This window comes from Drosophila teissieri, chromosome 2R (genome assembly GCF_016746235.2).
Source record: "Drosophila teissieri strain GT53w chromosome 2R, Prin_Dtei_1.1, whole genome shotgun sequence".
Classification (NCBI taxonomy): domain Eukaryota; kingdom Metazoa; phylum Arthropoda; class Insecta; order Diptera; family Drosophilidae; genus Drosophila; species Drosophila teissieri.
Genome location: NC_053030.1, coordinates 20767224 through 20785477, shown reverse-complemented (window position 1 = coordinate 20785477; position 18254 = coordinate 20767224). Strand labels below are relative to the sequence as shown.

General features: G+C 44.6%; 6 protein-coding genes across 8 annotated transcripts; 4 read left to right on the top strand and 2 right to left on the bottom strand.

Annotated features, from left to right (window-relative positions):
* The first annotated feature begins 322 nt into the window (after nucleotides 1-322).
* On the top strand, nucleotides 323-3852 carry LOC122612228 (eukaryotic translation initiation factor 3 subunit C). The gene is made up of 3 exons (XM_043785691.1): nucleotides 323-481; nucleotides 698-825; nucleotides 888-3852. The coding sequence occupies exons 2-3, from the start codon at nucleotides 733-735 to the stop codon at nucleotides 3525-3527; spliced, it is 2733 nt and encodes a 910-aa protein (XP_043641626.1). The 5' UTR covers nucleotides 323-481; nucleotides 698-732; the 3' UTR covers nucleotides 3528-3852.
* Nucleotides 3853-4081: 229 nt separating this feature from the next.
* On the top strand, nucleotides 4082-4696 carry LOC122613856 (TP53-regulated inhibitor of apoptosis 1). Of its 2 annotated transcripts, XM_043788268.1 has the most exons (3): nucleotides 4082-4325; nucleotides 4382-4502; nucleotides 4565-4696. In XM_043788268.1, the coding sequence occupies exons 1-2, from the start codon at nucleotides 4179-4181 to the stop codon at nucleotides 4496-4498; spliced, it is 264 nt and encodes an 87-aa protein (XP_043644203.1). In that variant the 5' UTR covers nucleotides 4082-4178; the 3' UTR covers nucleotides 4499-4502; nucleotides 4565-4696. The 2 variants fall into 2 exon arrangements, with proteins under 2 accessions (XP_043644203.1, XP_043644202.1); XM_043788267.1 differs by lacking the exon at nucleotides 4565-4696 and having other exon boundaries at nucleotides 4382-4524.
* Nucleotides 4697-4820: 124 nt separating this feature from the next.
* Nucleotides 4821-5415, top strand: LOC122613855 (TP53-regulated inhibitor of apoptosis 1). Its single transcript, XM_043788266.1, has 2 exons — nucleotides 4821-4986; nucleotides 5039-5415. The coding sequence occupies exons 1-2, from the start codon at nucleotides 4840-4842 to the stop codon at nucleotides 5156-5158; spliced, it is 267 nt and encodes an 88-aa protein (XP_043644201.1). The 5' UTR covers nucleotides 4821-4839; the 3' UTR covers nucleotides 5159-5415.
* A 224-nt stretch (nucleotides 5416-5639) lies between these two features.
* Nucleotides 5640-5890, top strand: LOC122613487. The gene has a single exon (XM_043787687.1). It carries the CDS (start codon nucleotides 5680-5682, stop codon nucleotides 5803-5805), a length of 126 nt encoding a protein of 41 aa, XP_043643622.1. The 5' UTR covers nucleotides 5640-5679; the 3' UTR covers nucleotides 5806-5890.
* On the bottom strand, nucleotides 5884-7216 carry LOC122613486 (complement component 1 Q subcomponent-binding protein, mitochondrial). The gene is made up of 3 exons (XM_043787686.1): nucleotides 6909-7216; nucleotides 6444-6788; nucleotides 5884-6384 (listed from the first exon to the last, which is right to left on the bottom strand). The coding sequence occupies exons 1-3, from the start codon at nucleotides 7111-7113 to the stop codon at nucleotides 6143-6145; spliced, it is 792 nt and encodes a 263-aa protein (XP_043643621.1). The 5' UTR covers nucleotides 7114-7216; the 3' UTR covers nucleotides 5884-6142.
* Nucleotides 7217-7441: 225 nt separating this feature from the next.
* On the bottom strand, nucleotides 7442-18174 carry LOC122615009 (semaphorin-1A). Of its 2 annotated transcripts, none has more exons than XM_043789838.1 (7): nucleotides 18078-18174; nucleotides 12844-13374; nucleotides 12384-12477; nucleotides 10489-11171; nucleotides 9418-10428; nucleotides 9162-9354; nucleotides 7442-9107 (listed from the first exon to the last, which is right to left on the bottom strand). In XM_043789838.1, the coding sequence occupies exons 2-7, from the start codon at nucleotides 12974-12976 to the stop codon at nucleotides 8909-8911; spliced, it is 2313 nt and encodes a 770-aa protein (XP_043645773.1). In that variant the 5' UTR covers nucleotides 12977-13374; nucleotides 18078-18174; the 3' UTR covers nucleotides 7442-8908. The 2 variants fall into 2 exon arrangements, with proteins under 2 accessions (XP_043645773.1, XP_043645774.1); XM_043789839.1 differs by lacking the exon at nucleotides 18078-18174 and adding an exon at nucleotides 13640-13816.
* Nucleotides 18175-18254: the final 80 nt, after the last annotated feature.

Genomic DNA, 18254 nt, shown 5'->3' with positions numbered 1-18254 from the left:
CATTGATCACAGGCTATTTTTTTTACATTATTTGAAATAAATATTTAACTTCCTATTTTGTGTTTTATTTATCTTTGCTGTGTAATTGGCTGGTTTTCGTTTAAATATACCGCCCAACCGGTTACTTGCTATCGATATTTCACGAAAAGTGCCGGCAGTCCGTTATCGATGAGTGCGCACTCTCTTGCTGGCAAAACCGTGACTCTCTTGGAGATGGGACTGCCTTTGATGACTAAGGAAACGAAAACAAAACAAATATTTTGTTAAAATAAAAATATATTTTAAATAGCTTCCCTTTCAAATAAAAGGGACAAAATCATTTTTCAAATTGACAGTTGTATATATACATATATCAAACGCCCCGCCCCGTTACCCTAAGCAATATATATCGCCAACGCAAACACATGCAACCATCGCCCATCTCTAGTCTCTCTTTTTGATGTCTTGTGCATTCGACATCGTTTAGTTTTGCTGTAAAATAGTAAGTTTATTGTGAAATATTAAGCGCCAGGTGGTGATAAACACTCAAAAGGCAAGACAGTGAACCGATTTCTGGCAGGGCTTCGAATGAAGCAACCATAAGTCCAGCGGAAACATTTGGCATGCATTTTCGCAAAACGCCATGTTGGCCGCACAAACATAACCTCAACAAAAGCAAAAAATTATGTGGCCAGAAACTAATAAATTGTGATTCCAGGCGCAGACAAACGACCGCGTAGAAAGTCAACGAAGATGTCGCGTTTCTTTGCCAACGGGTCCGACTCGGAGTCCGAGTCCAGCGAGGATGAGATCCAAGCGACCAACTTCAACAAAGCCAGCGCCTTCGTAAGTACCGCCCAGATGTGAGTCTCATCCATTACTAATCAATTCCTTTCCGTGCCATACAGCAATTCAGCGACGATGAGGAAGAGGTCAAGCGCGTGGTCCGCTCCACGAAGGAGAAGCGTTACGAGAACCTAACCAGCATCATCAAAACCATTCGCAACCACAAGAAAATCAAGGATATCCCCAATACCCTGAGCAGCTTCGAGGATCTGACGCGCGCCTACCAAAAGGCACTGCCGGTCATCTCAAAGGAGGAGAACGGCATTACGCCGCGATTCTACATTCGCTGCCTGGCCGAGCTGGAGGACTTCATCAACGAGGTGTGGGAGGATCGCGAGGGCAGGAAGAATCTTTCCAAGAACAACTCCAAGTCGCTGGGCACACTGCGCCAGAAGGTACGCAAGTACATCAAGGACTTCGAGGACGATCTGTCGCGTTTCCGTGAAGCACCCGACCAGGAGAGCGAGGCCGAGGACGAGGTGGTGGCCCAGGAGAGCGATGGCGGCGATGCTGGTGATGACAGTGACGCCGGAGTGAAGCCCACAGAAGCGGCTCCGAAAGCGGTGAAATCCGCGCCTGCCAAGGCTGCGCCCGCCGATGACGACGATTCCGATGACTCCATTGATTGGGACTCGGACTCTGAATCGGAGACTGAGTCCTCCGACGATGAGAACCAGTACCAGAACATGCGCGAGCGTTTCTTGAAGCGTACTACCGAAAAGGAGGAAAAGGACGACGACAAGAGGAAGGACAAGCGTAAGGAGCAGAAGGTCAAGATCCGCAAGCGCGCCGAGGACGATGAGGATGGCGAGTGGGAGACCGTGGTCAAGGGTCATGTGGTGGAGAAGCCCAAGATGTTTGAAAAGGACGCAGAGATCGATGTTCCCCTGGTGCTGGCTAAGTTGTTGGAAATTATGTCGGCTCGCGGCAAGAAGCGCACCGATCGCCGTCTGCAGATCGATCTTCTGTTCGAGCTGAGGGACATCTCCGATCAGCACAACTTGGGCACCGCCGTCTCCGTGAAGATTCACTTCAACATCATCTCGGCTATCTACGATTACAACCAGAAGATTTCCGAGCCCATGAAGCTAGAGCACTGGGCTCTGCTTCTGGAGGTGATGCAGAGCATGTTGAAGCTTCTGCTGGCCAACCCCGACATCATTATGAGCGAAAGCGTGGCCGAGGAGCACGAGGAATACGTCACGGCGCCGTTTTACGTAAGGGGATGCCCACTGGCTGCCGTGGAGCGCCTGGATGACGAGTTTGTCAAGCTGCTGAAGGAATGCGATCCACACTCGAACGACTACGTGTCCCGGCTGAAGGACGAGGTGAACGTGGTGAAGACCATTGAACTGGTGCTGCAGTATTTCGAGCGTTCTGGCACCAACAACGAGCGCTGTCGTATCTACCTGCGCAAGATCGAACATCTCTACTACAAGTTTGATCCGGAGGTGCTGAAGAAGAAGCGCAATGAAGTGCCAGCCACCACCTCGACCTCCGTAGACGTAATGGATAAGCTGTGCAAATTCATCTACGCCAAGGACGATACGGATCGTATCCGTACAAGAGCCATCCTGGCGCACATCTACCACCATGCCATGCACGACAACTGGTTCCAGGCCCGTGATCTGGTTCTGATGTCTCACCTGCAGGACAACATCGACGCCGCCGATCCCGCTACCCGCATCCTGTATAACCGCATGATGGCCAATCTGGGACTGTGTGCCTTCCGCCAGGAGAACGTCAAGGATGCGCATCACTGTCTGGTGGACCTGATGGTCACCGGCAAGCCCAAGGAGCTGCTCGCCCAAGGACTGCTGCCTCAGCGCCAGCACGAGCGATCAGCCGAGCAGGAGAAAATCGAGAAGCAACGCCAGATGCCATTCCATATGCACATCAACCTTGAGTTGCTCGAATGCGTCTACCTGGTGTCCGCTATGCTGCTCGAAATTCCTTACATTGCCGCCCACGAGTTCGACGCCCGCCGCCGCATGATCAGTAAGACGTTCTACCAGCAGTTGCGCTCCTCAGAGCGTCAGTCTCTGGTGGGACCACCAGAGTCGATGCGTGAGCACGTCGTGGCTGCCGCCAAGGCGATGCGTTGCGGCAACTGGCAGGCGTGCGCCAACTTCATCGTCAACAAGAAGATGAACACGAAGGTTTGGGACCTCTTCTACGAGTCCGATCGCGTGCGCGAGATGCTGACCAAGTTCATCAAGGAGGAGTCGCTGCGCACCTACCTGTTCACCTACTCGAACGTCTACACCTCGATCAGCATTCCCTCGCTGGCGCAGATGTACGAGCTGCCCGTGCCGAAAGTGCACTCCATCATCAGCAAGATGATCATCAACGAGGAACTCATGGCCAGCCTGGACGATCCATCCGAAACAGTGGTTATGCATCGTTCGGAGCCATCGCGTCTGCAGGCTCTGGCCATGCAGTTCGTGGACAAGGTCACAAATCTGGTGGATGTCAACGAAAAGGTCTTCGACATGAAGCAGGGCAACTTCTTCCAGCGCGGCAACATGGGCAATCGCGGAGACCGTGGCTACAACCGCAACCAGAACAATCAGGGCGGCAATTGGCTAGGACAGCGGCGGGATCGCAACAACCGCAACCGTAACCAGCGCGGGCACCACAAGAACAACCAAGATAGGCAGCAGCAGCAACAGCAACAAGTCCAAACCATCGACGAGGAGTAGACGTTGCTGCATCCACAGCCCATCCTCTCCAACGAGCGTTAGCTTAAACATCAGCAAAACTTAAACAGATCAAATTTGTAGCACTTCGACTATTAAAATGGAATGGCCATGGACAACAAGTTGGGTCAAATGCTGTCAGGCCTCCGATTCGGTTTCCGACTGGGTCGGAGGTCTGTTTTTATCATCTGTTGTATCCATTGCATATTGTTGTAGCCAAGTCACACATCAATTTGTTTTAGCGCTCATTACGTTAAATGATAATACTAATAACTACATTTTGTATGAACCCAAAACTGAAAAAACCTTAAAAACAAGAGAAAGAAAATCAGTGACTTTTATCACGGGGGTGTTGCCAAAACTCTACAAACAACTTTAATTTTAAATTGATTTGTACTAACAAGAGTATCATTTAAGTCGGCTTTGCAGATCGTTACAGGTGGATCATAAAGCTTTTTATCTAAGGAATAATAAGATTTAAATTTCGATTACAAGCTTAGTTTCTGCGAAACGTTTGATATCGATATGTATTTTACTCACATCTCTGAAACCTTTTCTTCAGTAGTACCGTTCCACGTACCTTTGACACATTTTTCCGGAACTCTTATAACAGGCTTTATAAATTAAAATCCAAACATAATACCTAGTATACAAATGAGCAGCGTTGGCGAGGATTGCAACGAGCTGAAGCAGCAGTACGACGCCTGTTTCAACAGCTGGTTTTCGGAGCGGTTCCTAAAAGGTCAAACGGATGACTCAGCGTGTGCTCCGATTTTCCGTATTTATCAGGAATGCGTCAAGGTGAGCTAATTGGCTCCATAACCATGTATATGGTTTGACCAACCTGTAATCCGCAGCGCGCTATCAAGGAAAAGAAGATCGATTTGCGGGAGATAGACCCGATCTTCGAAACTGGTCTTGAAGAGGATAACGCCAATAGGTCTGGTGGAAAACAACAGGCTGGCAAGAGCTGACCCCGTAAGCGCTCTATAAAGACATTCTAATCCTCGCCAGCTTTCTTTGGCTGTACCATTTCGTAGTACTTTGGCTGTTAATGAAATCATTACGGAACATGGACAACTGATTTCGTTCTTACCAGAGTGCCTTTATTAAAATAAATTGAATGTTCTTAAAGAATTGAAGATTCAAATTTCGATTGCATGTTAAGTTTCAACGAAACTTTTATCGATATGCTATGCCACATCTCTGAAACCTTATCTTTAGTATGACCCTCGCACAAACCATTCTCACATTTTTTCGGCGTATTATTCAATAGAGAAATTATAACTGAAAATCAAAGAACTCCATTCCACAAATGAACAGCATTGGCGAGGATTGCAATGAGCTGAAGAAGCAGTACGACGCCTGCTTCAACAGCTGGTTCTCGGAAGGATTCCTAAAGGGTCAGACGGATGACTCGGGCTGCGCGCCGATTTTCCGTGTTTATCAGGAGTGCGTCAAGGTAAGACGAAAGTTTCATCATCGAACTGGTTAACCCAACCTTTGATCTTTAGCGCGCCATGAGGGAGCAAAAGATTGAGCTGCGGGAAGTCGGATCTGAGTATAACACGGGCTCGGAGTACGACAACGCGAACAATTCCGGCGGCAAGACGCAGCCCAAGACCAAGAGTTGACCAATTACTCAGCTCCAGCATCCTGGTTACGACCTTGAGTCCACAGTTGGCCAGAGGCCGGGACACAATGACCTCACCGGTAACCAGCGCCGGCACCAGAGTGAAGGAACGGCCTAGGTTAACCACGTAACAGAGGCAGCTTTGGTTTAGTTCCATGACTCGTATCCGTAAAGCTATATCTTATGTAAATTATTTAGTGAATGTTTTATAATTAAGTTCAAATAGCGAACTATAAAAAGTGTTATATTCAGACAAAATCCGGCTTGGAGTTTTTTTAAGTACAAGATTAAGCGAGGGTCGGAGTTCTTATTATTGTGCATACTTATCGCCACGCTGATAATCCTGCTTATTGAAACACAGTACCTAGAAGTCATAAGTTAAATGTAAATCCCATCGGCGAAGCAAACAGATAGGATTTCCCAAAATGGGAAATAACTGATAAGCTGAGGCAATCTCAGCTATAAAGAGGAGCATCCAAAGTTGCAGCAGCACAATCCAAAGTAAGCCTCCCAGTAATCAAGATGCAACTGCTGCCAATCCTTGTGCTCCTCGCTCTTGTCATCTGTGTCGCCTGCAAGAACCACGAGGAGTGGGGAGGATCCCGACCAAGTGACTATGATCCCAGGCCATATTCAAGGCCGTTCTAAGTCACCAGGAAACTCCACCAATAAGAAAAATCGATACAATCACAGATAAATCGTAAAAGTAATAAACAAAACATGAACTAGGGAATTAACGATGTATTTGTTAAAAAACCAAACCGAAGCTGATGCCGAAGTGGGTAAATTATTGGCAACCGTTTCTATAGTTTTATCTGAAACATGTATAAATGTTTTCTGGCTTAAAAACTAAGTTTTACTGTCACAGTATAAGCCGAAAACACAACTAATCAAAACTGTTTTCAGTGATAAAACTGCGACAGCAGACAATAGAAACTTAAAAACCTACACAACTTTATGCTTTAAGATTAGATGGGACGAGCATTCACTTGCCACCGGCAGTGAATTTGGAGAGCTTTTCCAGCAGACCAATGTAGGAAGTATGCTCATGGGCAGTGGCTAGGTCGGAAAGTTTCTCAGCAAACTCCTGGCTGATGCCCTTCTCCTCCAGCAAGTTGATTAGCAAGTCGTACAAGTAACCGTCAAGCACGTCGCCGGCGACGGCATAGACCTTATCGTTCCATTCGCCCTCAAAGATGGCCATTTCATCAATGGAGAAGACATCGTCTGAAAGGTAAGCCCGGTGTTATCACTGAATCATAATGGACTTCATTCAAAGTACTCACTGTACTCTCCCTCTTGAGCTTCGCCTTGAAGGAAGGTGCAGGTAAAGGACAGCGTAGAGTTGCCCTTGATGATGTCCACCTCGAACTGGGGCTTGCTCCTCATTTCGCCGAGCTCCGGCTTGTCGGCATTCGGGTTAATTTCCGGCTCCTCCTCGCTGTCCACCGTGTGGTTCACATTGAAGCTGACCACCACCTTCTCCTTGTCCGTCTGCTTGGTGAGCTCCACATCCGCGCCAGTCAGTTTGACGGCGAATCCGTCCAGGGTGCTGGGCACCGTTTTGCCCTTTTGCACCTTGCGCTCGGCCACGATCTCCTCGGTGAGGAACTCCACCAGTTCCCGCTCACCTGGGGATAAACAAAGGGTTTTATTTTCGGTGTTTTTGTCTACATTTCGTCACCCCGCATTTGAGGTTATGTAACCGGCGGCATGGACCGCTCTTGCAAGACTTCATTGAGTTAACTTACATTTGGTGTGCACGTTGCAGCCGCACGTGCAATTAATGCTGGGCTTGTGGAGATTCAACACGGTTACATGATCGGATCCACCGGCTGTCACCGGCTTTTTGGTCATGTGCCACAGGCTGCGGGTGAAGTCGCGCTTGCCCAGGGATCCGGCATTGGAGCTGGCCAGAGCGGCAAATCGCATGGTGGCTGTCCTCAGGCTGTTCATCTTGTTATATAATTGCGAATAAGTCTTTTTACTTTAATTCAACAGAGAAATGTGCAACACGCCAAAGGTGTAGTGCCTGGTGTGACCATTGAATCAAGTTACGAAAATCAAGCGGCCAATGTATCTGTAGCCATAACGAAGTTATCGATGATTAAGCTCGATGATAAAGCGCGAAAAGCTTTATCGAAAACGATTAAAATTTTAAAATACTGGTTTTTATTGTAACGAATTCATTGATTTTGTATTAATACTTCTAAACTGTAAAACAGAATACATAAAGAAAAAAAATTGTACTTTTATTTTTAACCAATTGAAAAACCACTTTGAATTATGAAAAAAATGACGACTTTATTAGATCCACGAATTGCTTATCGGATGTATACAACAATATACACATTACAAGACATACACAGTAATAAAAACTAAACACCATGATGGGTTCTCTGGTTCTTGATCCTCCAAGCGGAAGACCCTTTCCTACACAATATTATCATGCATGCAATCAGACTCTTTCGTCATATATATCATTGTTTTTTGACCAAAAGGCATATCATTTCATCTTTCTAAAATTTCAATAAAATCTATCACAATATGAGAAATTTATCATTATATTACCTTTTTTTTTGTAAAATTTAAAAATATTATATGCATAGCTTTTTTCGGGATTTTCCATTTTTATGTTATGCTTATGTTAAGATTTAGACATTAGGCGTAGACATACGTATAAAAATATATTAATTACGATGAAAATTGCATTTTACACGTTCTAAAAATATAACTGCCATTGTACATTGTATTATGCAACTTCTTTAGTGGGACGGACAACAGCTTAAAAGTAAACATAAAGTTATTAAAATGCTGATTTACGTTCATTGCCAAGCTCATTATTTTCATGCAAAGCTTACAAGTTTAGCGTTAAGGCCTAGATTCGACACGATACTATTTATACTATTTATAAGGCTTGCTGTTGTTGCAGTGTTCATTTATTTTCGCTTTCTTGTGCGTTTTTTTATCATGATGATGTGGGGGCTGCGGTGTCAGTTCATATCAAACAGCCTCATAGAAGTTTTGTTCGTTCCTTAGCCTAGTTCGTACTTTTAATTACATTCTATGTTCAATTCCTTATTGAGCTTATGTTAGATACAATTTTACGCTTTTGTTAGCCACAAAGCATAGAGCTTTCAAGTCTATGTCGCATTCTGTTAGTTCTCCACAAACAAACTCATATAGAAAAATTAATCATTCAGTCTAACAAAATACTTGTTGAATATTCGATTGAATTTCGAGAAATAATTGGGGCTGGTCCGGGTTCGGGTTCGAATTCGGTATGCATGATATGTGTGTAAATTTGTACAGCTCTAATATTTGCACTTAAAGATTATACATTAAGAGTACACATAAGGGGCGACACCTTCGGGCTGCGTAGCCAAGAGCAGGCACTCCTATTTTGGACAGTAATGGTCGACGTCAGGGGAATGCGGAATGCTTCAGTTAGCTCAGGTTGTGGCAGCCCGCACACTATGTTGTCAATAAATTTAACTAAATTTTGCCAAAGAAACTAAGCTTACTCAAATTTTACATCAAATTAAATTACAATACAAGCTAAGTAAAAAAGATGCAACAGCTTCGGCTCCCTATCTTTCGAATGCGTTTCAAACGCATCCGACACTGTCGTTTACATTATTTGCGGATTGGGTGGGGGGTTACTATAACTAACAGCAACATAAACAACGAAAATATGTTTTAGAGTATAGAAATTCGACTAATTTTGCATTTGGCTGCCATTGCAAGCCCACTAGATGTAAGTGCGCTTCACTTTCGTCAGCGTTGACGTTTTGCAAGGCAACTCTTTTTCCAAATGTTCCGTGGAGTTTTTGCACTCATGACTGCGATCCTTTTCTAAATCCAGATTAGGTGTTTTTTGTGTGGTCGTGTAGGCATTGGAGCCCATTAACAGATTTATGTCTTTGCCAGTATTTTGATGTTTAAATTGCCTGTTGAAACTATTTAATTAGAATCCGCTATTCTATTTTACAATATAAACTTACATTGGCTTGCCGAAATGATTGCGGTGACTTTCATCCATTTGGGCCTCCATCAGGCGACTCTTAGCCTTCACACAGAATATTCCTGCGCTGCCGCCCACCAGGAAGGTAACGAAAACCACAATTGTAAGTAGCATGAAGCTGGGAGATGAAGCCTGTTTGATTTCATCCACACTGGCTATAGATTTCTGGGGATCTGTGGAATAAAAGCGCGTATTAAAACCACAACATTCTTAGAACTATAAATAATAGTACTAACCGTTCAAATTGGGCATAATATCGTCGGGATCCATGGACGTAAGGGTGATCTTGTTCAAACCAAAGTCATCGCCACCAGTTGGCTGTTGTTCCAAGCTTGGCTGACTGCCCTGCGACGAGCCCACATTGGAGTACAAAAGTTTCTGCTCCTCCGTTGGCGGTGGAGCCATGGTAACAAAGCTCACGGTCTCCGCACCAGGTCCATCTCGGGGAATGTGTGGACATAGCAAGGCAGCAGCTTTCTTTGTGCTATTAAGGCTTTGCAGATAAGTCTTTGTTCCGAACTTGTGTTGACTTGTAGCCAGGTTCTTGCATTCGTGTGTCTGTAAGTCCCAGGCGCAAATGGGATCCTGGAGACTTAGGCAGCCCAGACAGTCGACAATATGAGAGCAATGGTGCAGGGGCACGCTGACCAAGCTGCCATCGCTAACCACTACCAACGCGTTCTTCGACGTGGAGATCACCAACTCCCTAATTGGTGTTCCAAGTGGAAGAACCTGCATCTCTGATATCACCACTGTCTTCAGGCGATCAACAGTTGAGTTCGGGTGGCTGCTCAGTATATTGATGAACTTGGTCACCTTGCCGTCGTCGGTGCCACTGTATATAACATCGTAGTAAGCACCACTTAGGGACTTTACCTGCGGATGCACTGCAATTGCAGTGAGTCGGTGGTGCAGATTCACCTTGGTCAGCAACGGACGACCGTGCACTGCCGGCACAGCGTCCTCCATCAACGGATGGTTCTTAATGAAATTAACCGCGATGCTGGTCAGAGTTCTAGAGTCATCTACGCATTGGCCTGGGCGTGGCTTCGGCACCTGCTCACGTTCCACTGGCATCCAATGGGATTGGGAATCCTTCTGCGACTTGAACTCTCCATCAAAGGCAGCCAGTATGTCATCTACGTTAAAGGCACATACGGCCGAGCCGGGAATAGCATTCACAGAGGTGGTGAAGACTGCATAAACCAGCGACTTGGATCCGCTCTCCACAATCGGACTAATGGCCTCTGTAACGGAGTTGGCGACAATTGAGATTATTATTACTAAAACGCGTTATTTAAACTTACGGATTTCGTCGAAATAGAAGGGAAACTCGCCGGGCACCGAGCAGTTGAGGCGCGCCTTAAGGAAGGAAGTCCAACTCTTGCCGTGGCTGTAGGGACCGCCTCTGTCGTTCTTGCAAACCCTGGCGACCCGCGAATAGACGGCCTTGCCAAAGTTCATGAACTCCATGGATAGTTCGCGGAAGAAGAACAGCACGAAACCGTTCCTCTCGATAGCGCCCACAAAGTCCGGCTGGTTGAGTTGTTTGAGATCATATTGTTCGGTACGCAGGTTCTCCCTGTAGATAAGGGGATCTCCGCCCGAAAAGTCCGCCACGGTGGCGCTGTACAAGTGCCCATCGGCGAAGGCGTACGTGCTGTTGTGGGCGGGGCTGTAGGGGCACAGACCCTGGGCCTCCACGTCTCGGCTGACTTCGTAGCGCATGGCGTGGGCGTGACCAGCAGAGCCGCCCTCCTCGGATGACACTTCCACCGGCGTGTAATGACGACAGCGCGGCTTATACGAATTGGTGCCGCAGAGCAGCACCTCGCCATTGGGACGCAGTGCATAGACGCGAAGGTAGTTATGGCAATCCCACTCGTGCTTTCCCTTTAGGGCGCACAGCTCCCGGTCCGCATCCGTGCTGTGCCACTCCAGACGCGCAATCTCCTTCAGGCCATTTAGGCTCACATTGTAGATGACGTCCCTGCAAATCGAGATAGAGAACAATTGAATTAACAAATGCGGGAATTAATTCGCCGATGGCGTGTGCCTGCACAGAATGTGGAATGGAAGCCAGCCAAGTACGGTGACCAAAAATAAACGACAAAGAAACGCGTGAGCTGAGAGCTTCGTGCCAGGAGCATACAAATGTTTGCCCGAACAGTGTCGGTAAAAATAATAGTAAGAACTATGTATTAATAATTTTAACTTGATATACTTTCTTTGACTTAACAATGATGTTATACATCTCAACAAATTGCGAATACATCATCGGTTGCCTTAGCGATAGCTTTTTTGACATACTCGAAAATTAAACACTTTAAGCAAGTTTTACAATTAATAAACAACACGTTTTTCATTAGCGACAGCACAGGGTTTTATTATTTCTTCATTTTGCATTGCAGCTTTTTCAAGACCACACTGCTATTAGTTTGACCGCATCTGTTTTTACGCCCCGCCGACAATCATATCCCAAGGTTGCCTGTGTGCAAATAATTAGAACTTGTACACAATTGTATAATTCTGTGTTTTAAGTGGCTAATTATTGTTGCTGCTAATTTGTTGCTATGTTCTTTATGGCACCAGCAAGTCTGGGGTGCAGGAAAAGTATGATAGATCGAAAGCTGGTTTGCATTTGTCGGTCCATTTCAGATCGCCGATAACTGACCATTAGTCACTCAAATGGTAGTTTGCGCGGCTCTCATGTAAATGAAGTCAATGGGTAATTATAAAATGTAAATAATTTTATTTGAAAATAAATATATGAATCAATTCATAAATGTATAACAGCCTTCGTTGCCACGTGATAAAAAGTGCAATTCGTTTTGACATTGCTCATGAGCAATATAATTATGTGAATGAAGCTGAGCAAGTGGTATTTATTCCAGACTTTTGTATCTGGCCAATGCCAAATCACTTCGACTTCCCGGAAAGGGAATGAGAAATGCTAGATTTGCACTTGCCACTAATGGAAAACGAATAGCAAAGCCAATAAATCGGTAGAGTAATGCCAAATGGCGCGCTGGTTATTCCGCGAATCGAACGCTGTATAATTGTGTTTTTATAAATATTTAAACGTGTTCGTGCCAAGTTTATTTGCGCACAGGTAGTGCAGTATCGGGAACTTTTTTATTGTTTGCCAGAAATCAAAGGGATCGGATCGAATGGGTCGTAAATATATAAGAAAGTCACTCACTTGGCACCAACTAGAACAAACTCATCGTTGTGGTCCAAAATCTTGAAATAGTCCGTCGAGTTGCCTATAAAATGGGCTAAGACTTTGTCTTGTTCTGAAAAGAAAACAAAAAAAACGAAACAAAATGAAATGTTATTGAAGGCTGCGTTATATAACTTGTGCGTTTACTCGTGTTCTTCAGATTTTGCACAATTTCATTTTAATTTCTGTTTAACTTGCTGCAGAGGAAATGCTAGTTTGTTGCTGCTGGCATTGCGAAAATTCCGCCTGATAAGCAGCTTGGAAAATCAGAGCTAAGCTTACACAGCTTGCATTTGCCATTGATAAACCAGCAGCAACAAGAGCGGAAAGCAAAAACCAAACAAATGACACAAATAAACAAATACATAGTTAGATAGATAGTTAGTTTCGAGAAGGAGGAGAAGGAGGAGGAGGAGGCGGCGAAGCCAATGGCACATACTTGTTTGCAAATCAGGCCGCACGTCGGGCATCCAACCTGCGACGATCGTCAGGCCGGCTAAGGTGATCAGCAGTATCATAGGTATCGTATTAATTAACATCGCCGCCGATGAAGGTCTGCTCTTGGAGCTCATTCTGCTGTATCGCTGTCTCGTAGTAGATGTGCGCAACTGGTACTCCACCGCTCCTCCGAGTTCTGATGATTCAGCTGCTTTTTGCTGGTGGTGCCAATGGGGCTGCTGCTTGCCTGGCTGCTTGGATGGCTGGCTGGCTGGCTGGCTGGCCTCTCCGACTGCTTTTAATCACTGACGCCTCGCCTTCTGATGTCCGATGTCTGCCATTGTCGCCGATAGTTGTGCTGATTACTGGTGTTATTGTCGCTGCTGCTGCTGCCGCTGCTGCTGCTGCTTCAGCATCTGGCTATAAGCATTCGAGTGTCAGCGACAACGACACAATAATTTACGCCCAGCAGAACAACTTGTTGGTTTTATTTTAATGCAATTAGCTGGTGGCAAAAAGGAAAACGCAAAACCTGCAATTGAAACCAATGGCAAAAGGTGTGTTAGAAAATTATTAGAATTTTTTCAGTGGTCCGCGGCGAATGCAATAACATATCACGAGCGCATAATCAGCGAACTTTTGACTAATCATAGCGAAACAATATGTAAGTTGGCAAAATAGCACGTAGACGGCAATCGTGTTTGATTTGAAACGCATAAAAATTTGTGCTTATGTCCGCCATAAATTTGTTTGTTTATCATTTGGGTTTCTCTTTGTGTTGAATCTGCTTTTATTACCGAATCAGATAATTAAATCCACTTATATAACGGCTACTTGTGAATTCTGCACACTTTCTTCTCGCCAGTTTCTTTCCGGCTTAGTTGTGTTTCGTATTTTTGTATTTCGCGTTTTGTTTCTTGTCTTTTCGGCTGTTTTTACTATCATCAGTTTGGGCAGCGGACCGCGAACCGAACGTGGGCTAGACTCAATGAGCACTGAACACCGAGCACCGAAAAGAGCATGAAATGCGAAAAGCAATCAACGTAAGGCAACCGCCCACGCTTTGAGAGCAACTGGCGCGCAGTTTGAGCAGCACTTGCTGCTGTCCCTCTCCCTCCCTCCTGCGCTATCCCTCTCCGTCAGCCTTTCTGTTACAGCCAAACCTCCCTATGTGAAACACATTCTGTAGGGCGACGGAAAAACCCAGGATGAACGGTGTTTATCGAAACTGTTCATCTTTATGGACACTTAACTTCTACATCTCGCACATGTAACTCCCTTAATTTTAGAACCTACCAAACTTGAGTTCTGAAACGTTTTGAGATCACACTCGTTTTTTATGGGCCTTTGGGATAATTTACTTCCTATGAATACTGGGTATTTCTCAGTTTACTCAACTTACGTACTTAATGCTTAAAACAATGATGCATTTCCTTTATTTATGTGTCAGTCGTATGTCATAATTTTATAGTATTATGAATGTACCAAAATAATCAGGATTTACGTCCCATGTCTTAATGCATGAATAATTTACAAATGAATTATTTAAAAACTATTTCAGAGACGAAGATTTTCTGTTATCCATTTCTGCAGACGGTTTCAATCTGTTTTTGGTCTAAGTCAAACATTTTTATTAATAATATACAATTTCACATAAGCTAGAAACTGATAACTGGTTGAGTGTGATTTAGTTGTAACTATTTTCTATCAAGAAAAAGTAAAAGGACAAACAATAGTTCTTGCAAGGCAAGCCTTACTGTACAGTTCCCAGTCCAATTCAATCCAATATTCCGCGTCCTGGCTGACATGTCGTGTTTTCCGAGCATGACTCATGCCGCCAGCCTGGTTTTCCTGCTTTTGTTGGGAATCACGTGCGGTATTTTCCGCCAATTTCCCTCCTAATCAGCGCCGAACTACGATTTTCAGGACGTGCCGCTGACGCTCTACAACTGACTACCTTTCCATCTCACAGCCCGCGGCGAACACCGGACATTCGAGCAGATAGGTGTGTTTTCCTCATTCACACACACACGTAATTTCCATGCGGGTTTTCAGGTTTTCAGTTGGTTTTTTTTTTCTCAAGACTCACACTCGAATGATATAGTTTCTCACGCACCCAAAAAGTCGGTGGGTTACACATGGACAACTTTTACCTACCGACGAATCGAATGGGATCGGATCGTCTTGGTTTTGGCTGGGATCTCCGATAAATGGCTTTATTGGCCAATTGAAGGTCGGTGGCAACTACTTGTTGTGTTTCGCTCAATGAATTCGGTTGACGGTGGTCGTGGTGGTAGTGGTATCGTGGTATCGTGTTCGTCTTTCATTTTCCTAAGCGAAGGTTTTTTCACGGCTCAGCCGCCAGAGTTTCAAGTCACAGGTCAAGTGACCTGCGGCCCATCTCTTGGCCGCTTTAATGCCCTCAAATGATGGGGGTTGGCCTTTAAGAACACGTATGAGAAATGCCATAAAAGTGCATAATAAATAATATAAATTACATTTGAATACCCTCTTCAGCGGCACAATTTATCACTCCGCTTTGCGGCTGGCTTAGTAAGCGGAGAAATCAGCGAATGGCACCGACCGCCACTTTGGGTACTTCTTTCAGTTGTAGCCACTTACAGAAATAATCAGTCATCTAGGCATCTAGACATCTAGACAGCTAATTAACACCTTTTCTAGGGCACCTAGATCCCAGCAAATGGCTTCTTTTTGGTGTAGTTAGAATGGTCTAACTCTTGCCAAAGATAGATTCTTAAAAGAAGCATATCTATATTTGACCTTATATATTATTGCTACAAAGGGTATTCGCTTATCGAGGTGGTGGCCACACTTTGAGCCGGCGTTTTCGTAAGTTTTCATTTATTTTTTGGTGGCGTTCTCATATTTCACAAGCCACACACTCGGGTTCAATGCCAGGAAGTCCGTTCCGCTTCTGGCAGCCCATAAAAATACAGATACAATTATGCTAGCTTAAAAAAACTGACCGTCTGGCGCTAAATTAATGAGCTCAAATTCGAGATCAAGTTACGAATGTGTGCCACCAATATTACTATTTGGGATAGTTGGGAGGCACGCCCGACCGCCTCCCTGCTGATAAGCATGGGTACCGAAGAGTTGCGAGATAACAGCCTCATCAAGATAAGGCTGAAAAGTATGTCACGTTTGACACTTGTTGCCGCTCCCTTTTTCTACCTCATCTTTTTTGTTATTTTGTTTTTTTTTTGTTTTTTGCCTGCGTGTGGGAAGCCCGACCAAAACGTGTTAAATCGAGATACGTTTTTTCGAGTGAAAGAATAAACATCTATGAACTGGCAGGGTTCCCTACTACAGACGTGATCAATACAAAATTGATTTCAGCGTGTAGTAGTTATTAGATATGCACCGCTTACAATCGTCCGCCCACGGCAGAAACCGTATGAAACAGTGAAGCCCCGCTGCGAACTACAGCCTTTACTACACCGGTAGTACAGCGATATAGGTAAAATGTCAGTTAATGTAGTATCACAAATTGGCACTATATCCTGGTTGGTAATTAGTACTCATTTACTTAAAGACCACCATAAATACAACAACATTCGTTCTCCCAAATTGATGAGCCTTAATATCCCACTTTTATGAACTATTACGTTGTAATGGTTAGAGTATTACTTATCAGGACGTGGGAAAGCAGTGTGTGGAGCAAGTCAGTTTTCCCAAGCAGGGTCTAACTGATTTTAAAGCCTTTAGCTTCACCGTTTAGGTAATGAGCAGTTAAAATGGCAATACATACATTAAATTTAAACGATTTAGAATGCAAGTATTAATGTTTCCGTTACAAAGAATTTACTAATAAAGCGTTTGTTGTTTTGAAATCCACTTGAGGTTTCTAATAGGTCTTTCTTACTTAAAGAATGCCCACTGTACAACAAGTTTGTGTCCGTGGGCGTTTTCATTAAGCCGAGCGGAGTGGCAACAGGTGGATTCGAGTGGCGTGTAGTGGATGTTGCCTTTTGGAGCCCGACTGGCTGCCAGCTTTGGTGGAGCTGGTGGACTCTGATCTGATGTAATGACACTGTGCATATGTACATATATTTTTTTAATGAATAATTATCAATTGCGGAGTAGGTTTTCTTTTGTTTAACCGCTATCGCCGGAGGTTCATTGCACTGTTCTGTTTTTCTTATTTTCCACTTATCAAACAAAAAACCAAACAGACATGGTCTGTAGGATAGGTTTATCACCGGACTTCCGATGCTCGGTGAATCATGCAGACGAACCAGTTTACTATATATTTAGATGATTCAGCTAAATAGTAATTCTGTTGTTGATTTTTTTGGAGAGGCGTAATTATGGCGCGACAAGTTTTTAGTTTATCGTTTGTAAGTTTTTCATTCACAAAACACAGAGGCCGCATATGTGGGAGTTGCTCACGAGGGTCAATTTGGACAGGCTGCACCGCAGTGGGGTTAAGTGGGACGCGTTCCAGTTTTGGCCACTTGAATTGGGGTGGGGGGAGGGGAAAACGCACTTTGGAAATTGGGAACACGGGCTGGAACTTGTGCATACGTACGTCTGTATGTAAATGCAACTTCCATTTGCCGTTTACCGTTGTGGCTCAGTGGTAAATTGATTAGGCTGCTAATCGATTCGATTCTATTTCTTTTTGGACATCAGAACCCGTTTTACTGTTCTACAGACCAGCCACAAGCCATCAGTGAACAGCGAACAGCGACCACCGCCTGTCTCGCGCATGAAAAACAAGTCCGATATATTCACCTGTAGCTACGCGTCACTTCTAAGCTGGCTAACTCTTTTGCTTCAGCTTCTTTTTCCACTTATTATCCGCTTCTCTTTCCGACTCGACTTCACTTTACCACTTTGGCTGCTGTTTACGGCCAACATGCACGCACACACTCACACTCAATGATTTATTTTCTTGTATTACTTGTTTCTTATGTTGCTTTATACATGTTGTTGGTTTTGTTGCTGCTGCTGCATGCGCATAAATTAAGGGGGCGAGAGCGAGAGGGAAGCGCAACACACGTCTGTACACAATGAAAACCTGTTTGTTGCTTTTTATGCTTCCAGTGCGTCTCTTTTGGGTGTGTTGTTGTTGCCTGGAGGCGAGAGACGCTATGCGGGGGTTGTCTTTGAGGTAAAAAACACTGTTTGGGGCACTCGAAGTTTGCACAAAATCCTTTTTGGATCGAATCCTTTGCTAGCAGGCTGCTTTCGAACAGCTTTTCAACTCACCAAAATTCATAAAAACATTTAAATAAACGATCAAATTAAGCGAAAAACACGGAACACGAAAAAAGTGTATACAACTTCACTGATCGACGGCCATTTTAAAAGTGACCGCAGCGGTCCTCCTAAAATATACCACAAAAATATACTAAACTTACCACTGGTATTAAAGAGTACCAATAG

Excerpts from the sequence above, each read along its gene's own strand:
- LOC122612228 (XM_043785691.1), top strand. The coding sequence starts at position 733 with ATGTCGCGTTTCTTTGCCAACGGGTCCGACTCGGAGTCCGAGTCCAGC. Across the intron at positions 826-887 it reads TCAACAAAGCCAGCGCCTTC|CAATTCAGCGACGATGAGGA; the intron begins GTAAGTACCGCC and ends CGTGCCATACAG.
- LOC122613856 (XM_043788268.1), top strand. The coding sequence starts at position 4,179 with ATGAGCAGCGTTGGCGAGGATTGCAACGAGCTGAAGCAGCAGTACGAC. Across the intron at positions 4,326-4,381 it reads TTTATCAGGAATGCGTCAAG|CGCGCTATCAAGGAAAAGAA; the intron begins GTGAGCTAATTG and ends TGTAATCCGCAG.
- LOC122613855 (XM_043788266.1), top strand. The coding sequence starts at position 4,840 with ATGAACAGCATTGGCGAGGATTGCAATGAGCTGAAGAAGCAGTACGAC. Across the intron at positions 4,987-5,038 it reads TTTATCAGGAGTGCGTCAAG|CGCGCCATGAGGGAGCAAAA; the intron begins GTAAGACGAAAG and ends TTTGATCTTTAG.
- LOC122613487 (XM_043787687.1), top strand. The coding sequence starts at position 5,680 with ATGCAACTGCTGCCAATCCTTGTGCTCCTCGCTCTTGTCATCTGTGTC.
- LOC122613486 (XM_043787686.1), bottom strand. The coding sequence starts at position 7,113 with ATGAACAGCCTGAGGACAGCCACCATGCGATTTGCCGCTCTGGCCAGC. Across the intron at positions 6,789-6,908 it reads CTGCAACGTGCACACCAAAT|GTGAGCGGGAACTGGTGGAG; the intron begins GTAAGTTAACTC and ends GTTTATCCCCAG. Across the intron at positions 6,385-6,443 it reads AGCTCAAGAGGGAGAGTACA|ACGATGTCTTCTCCATTGAT; the intron begins GTGAGTACTTTG and ends CTTACCTTTCAG.
- LOC122615009 (XM_043789838.1), bottom strand. The coding sequence starts at position 12,976 with ATGAGCTCCAAGAGCAGACCTTCATCGGCGGCGATGTTAATTAATACG. Across the intron at positions 12,478-12,843 it reads GCGGCCTGATTTGCAAACAA|AACAAGACAAAGTCTTAGCC; the intron begins GTATGTGCCATT and ends TTTTCTTTTCAG. Across the intron at positions 10,429-10,488 it reads CTTCTATTTCGACGAAATCC|AGGCCATTAGTCCGATTGTG; the intron begins GTAAGTTTAAAT and ends ACTCCGTTACAG.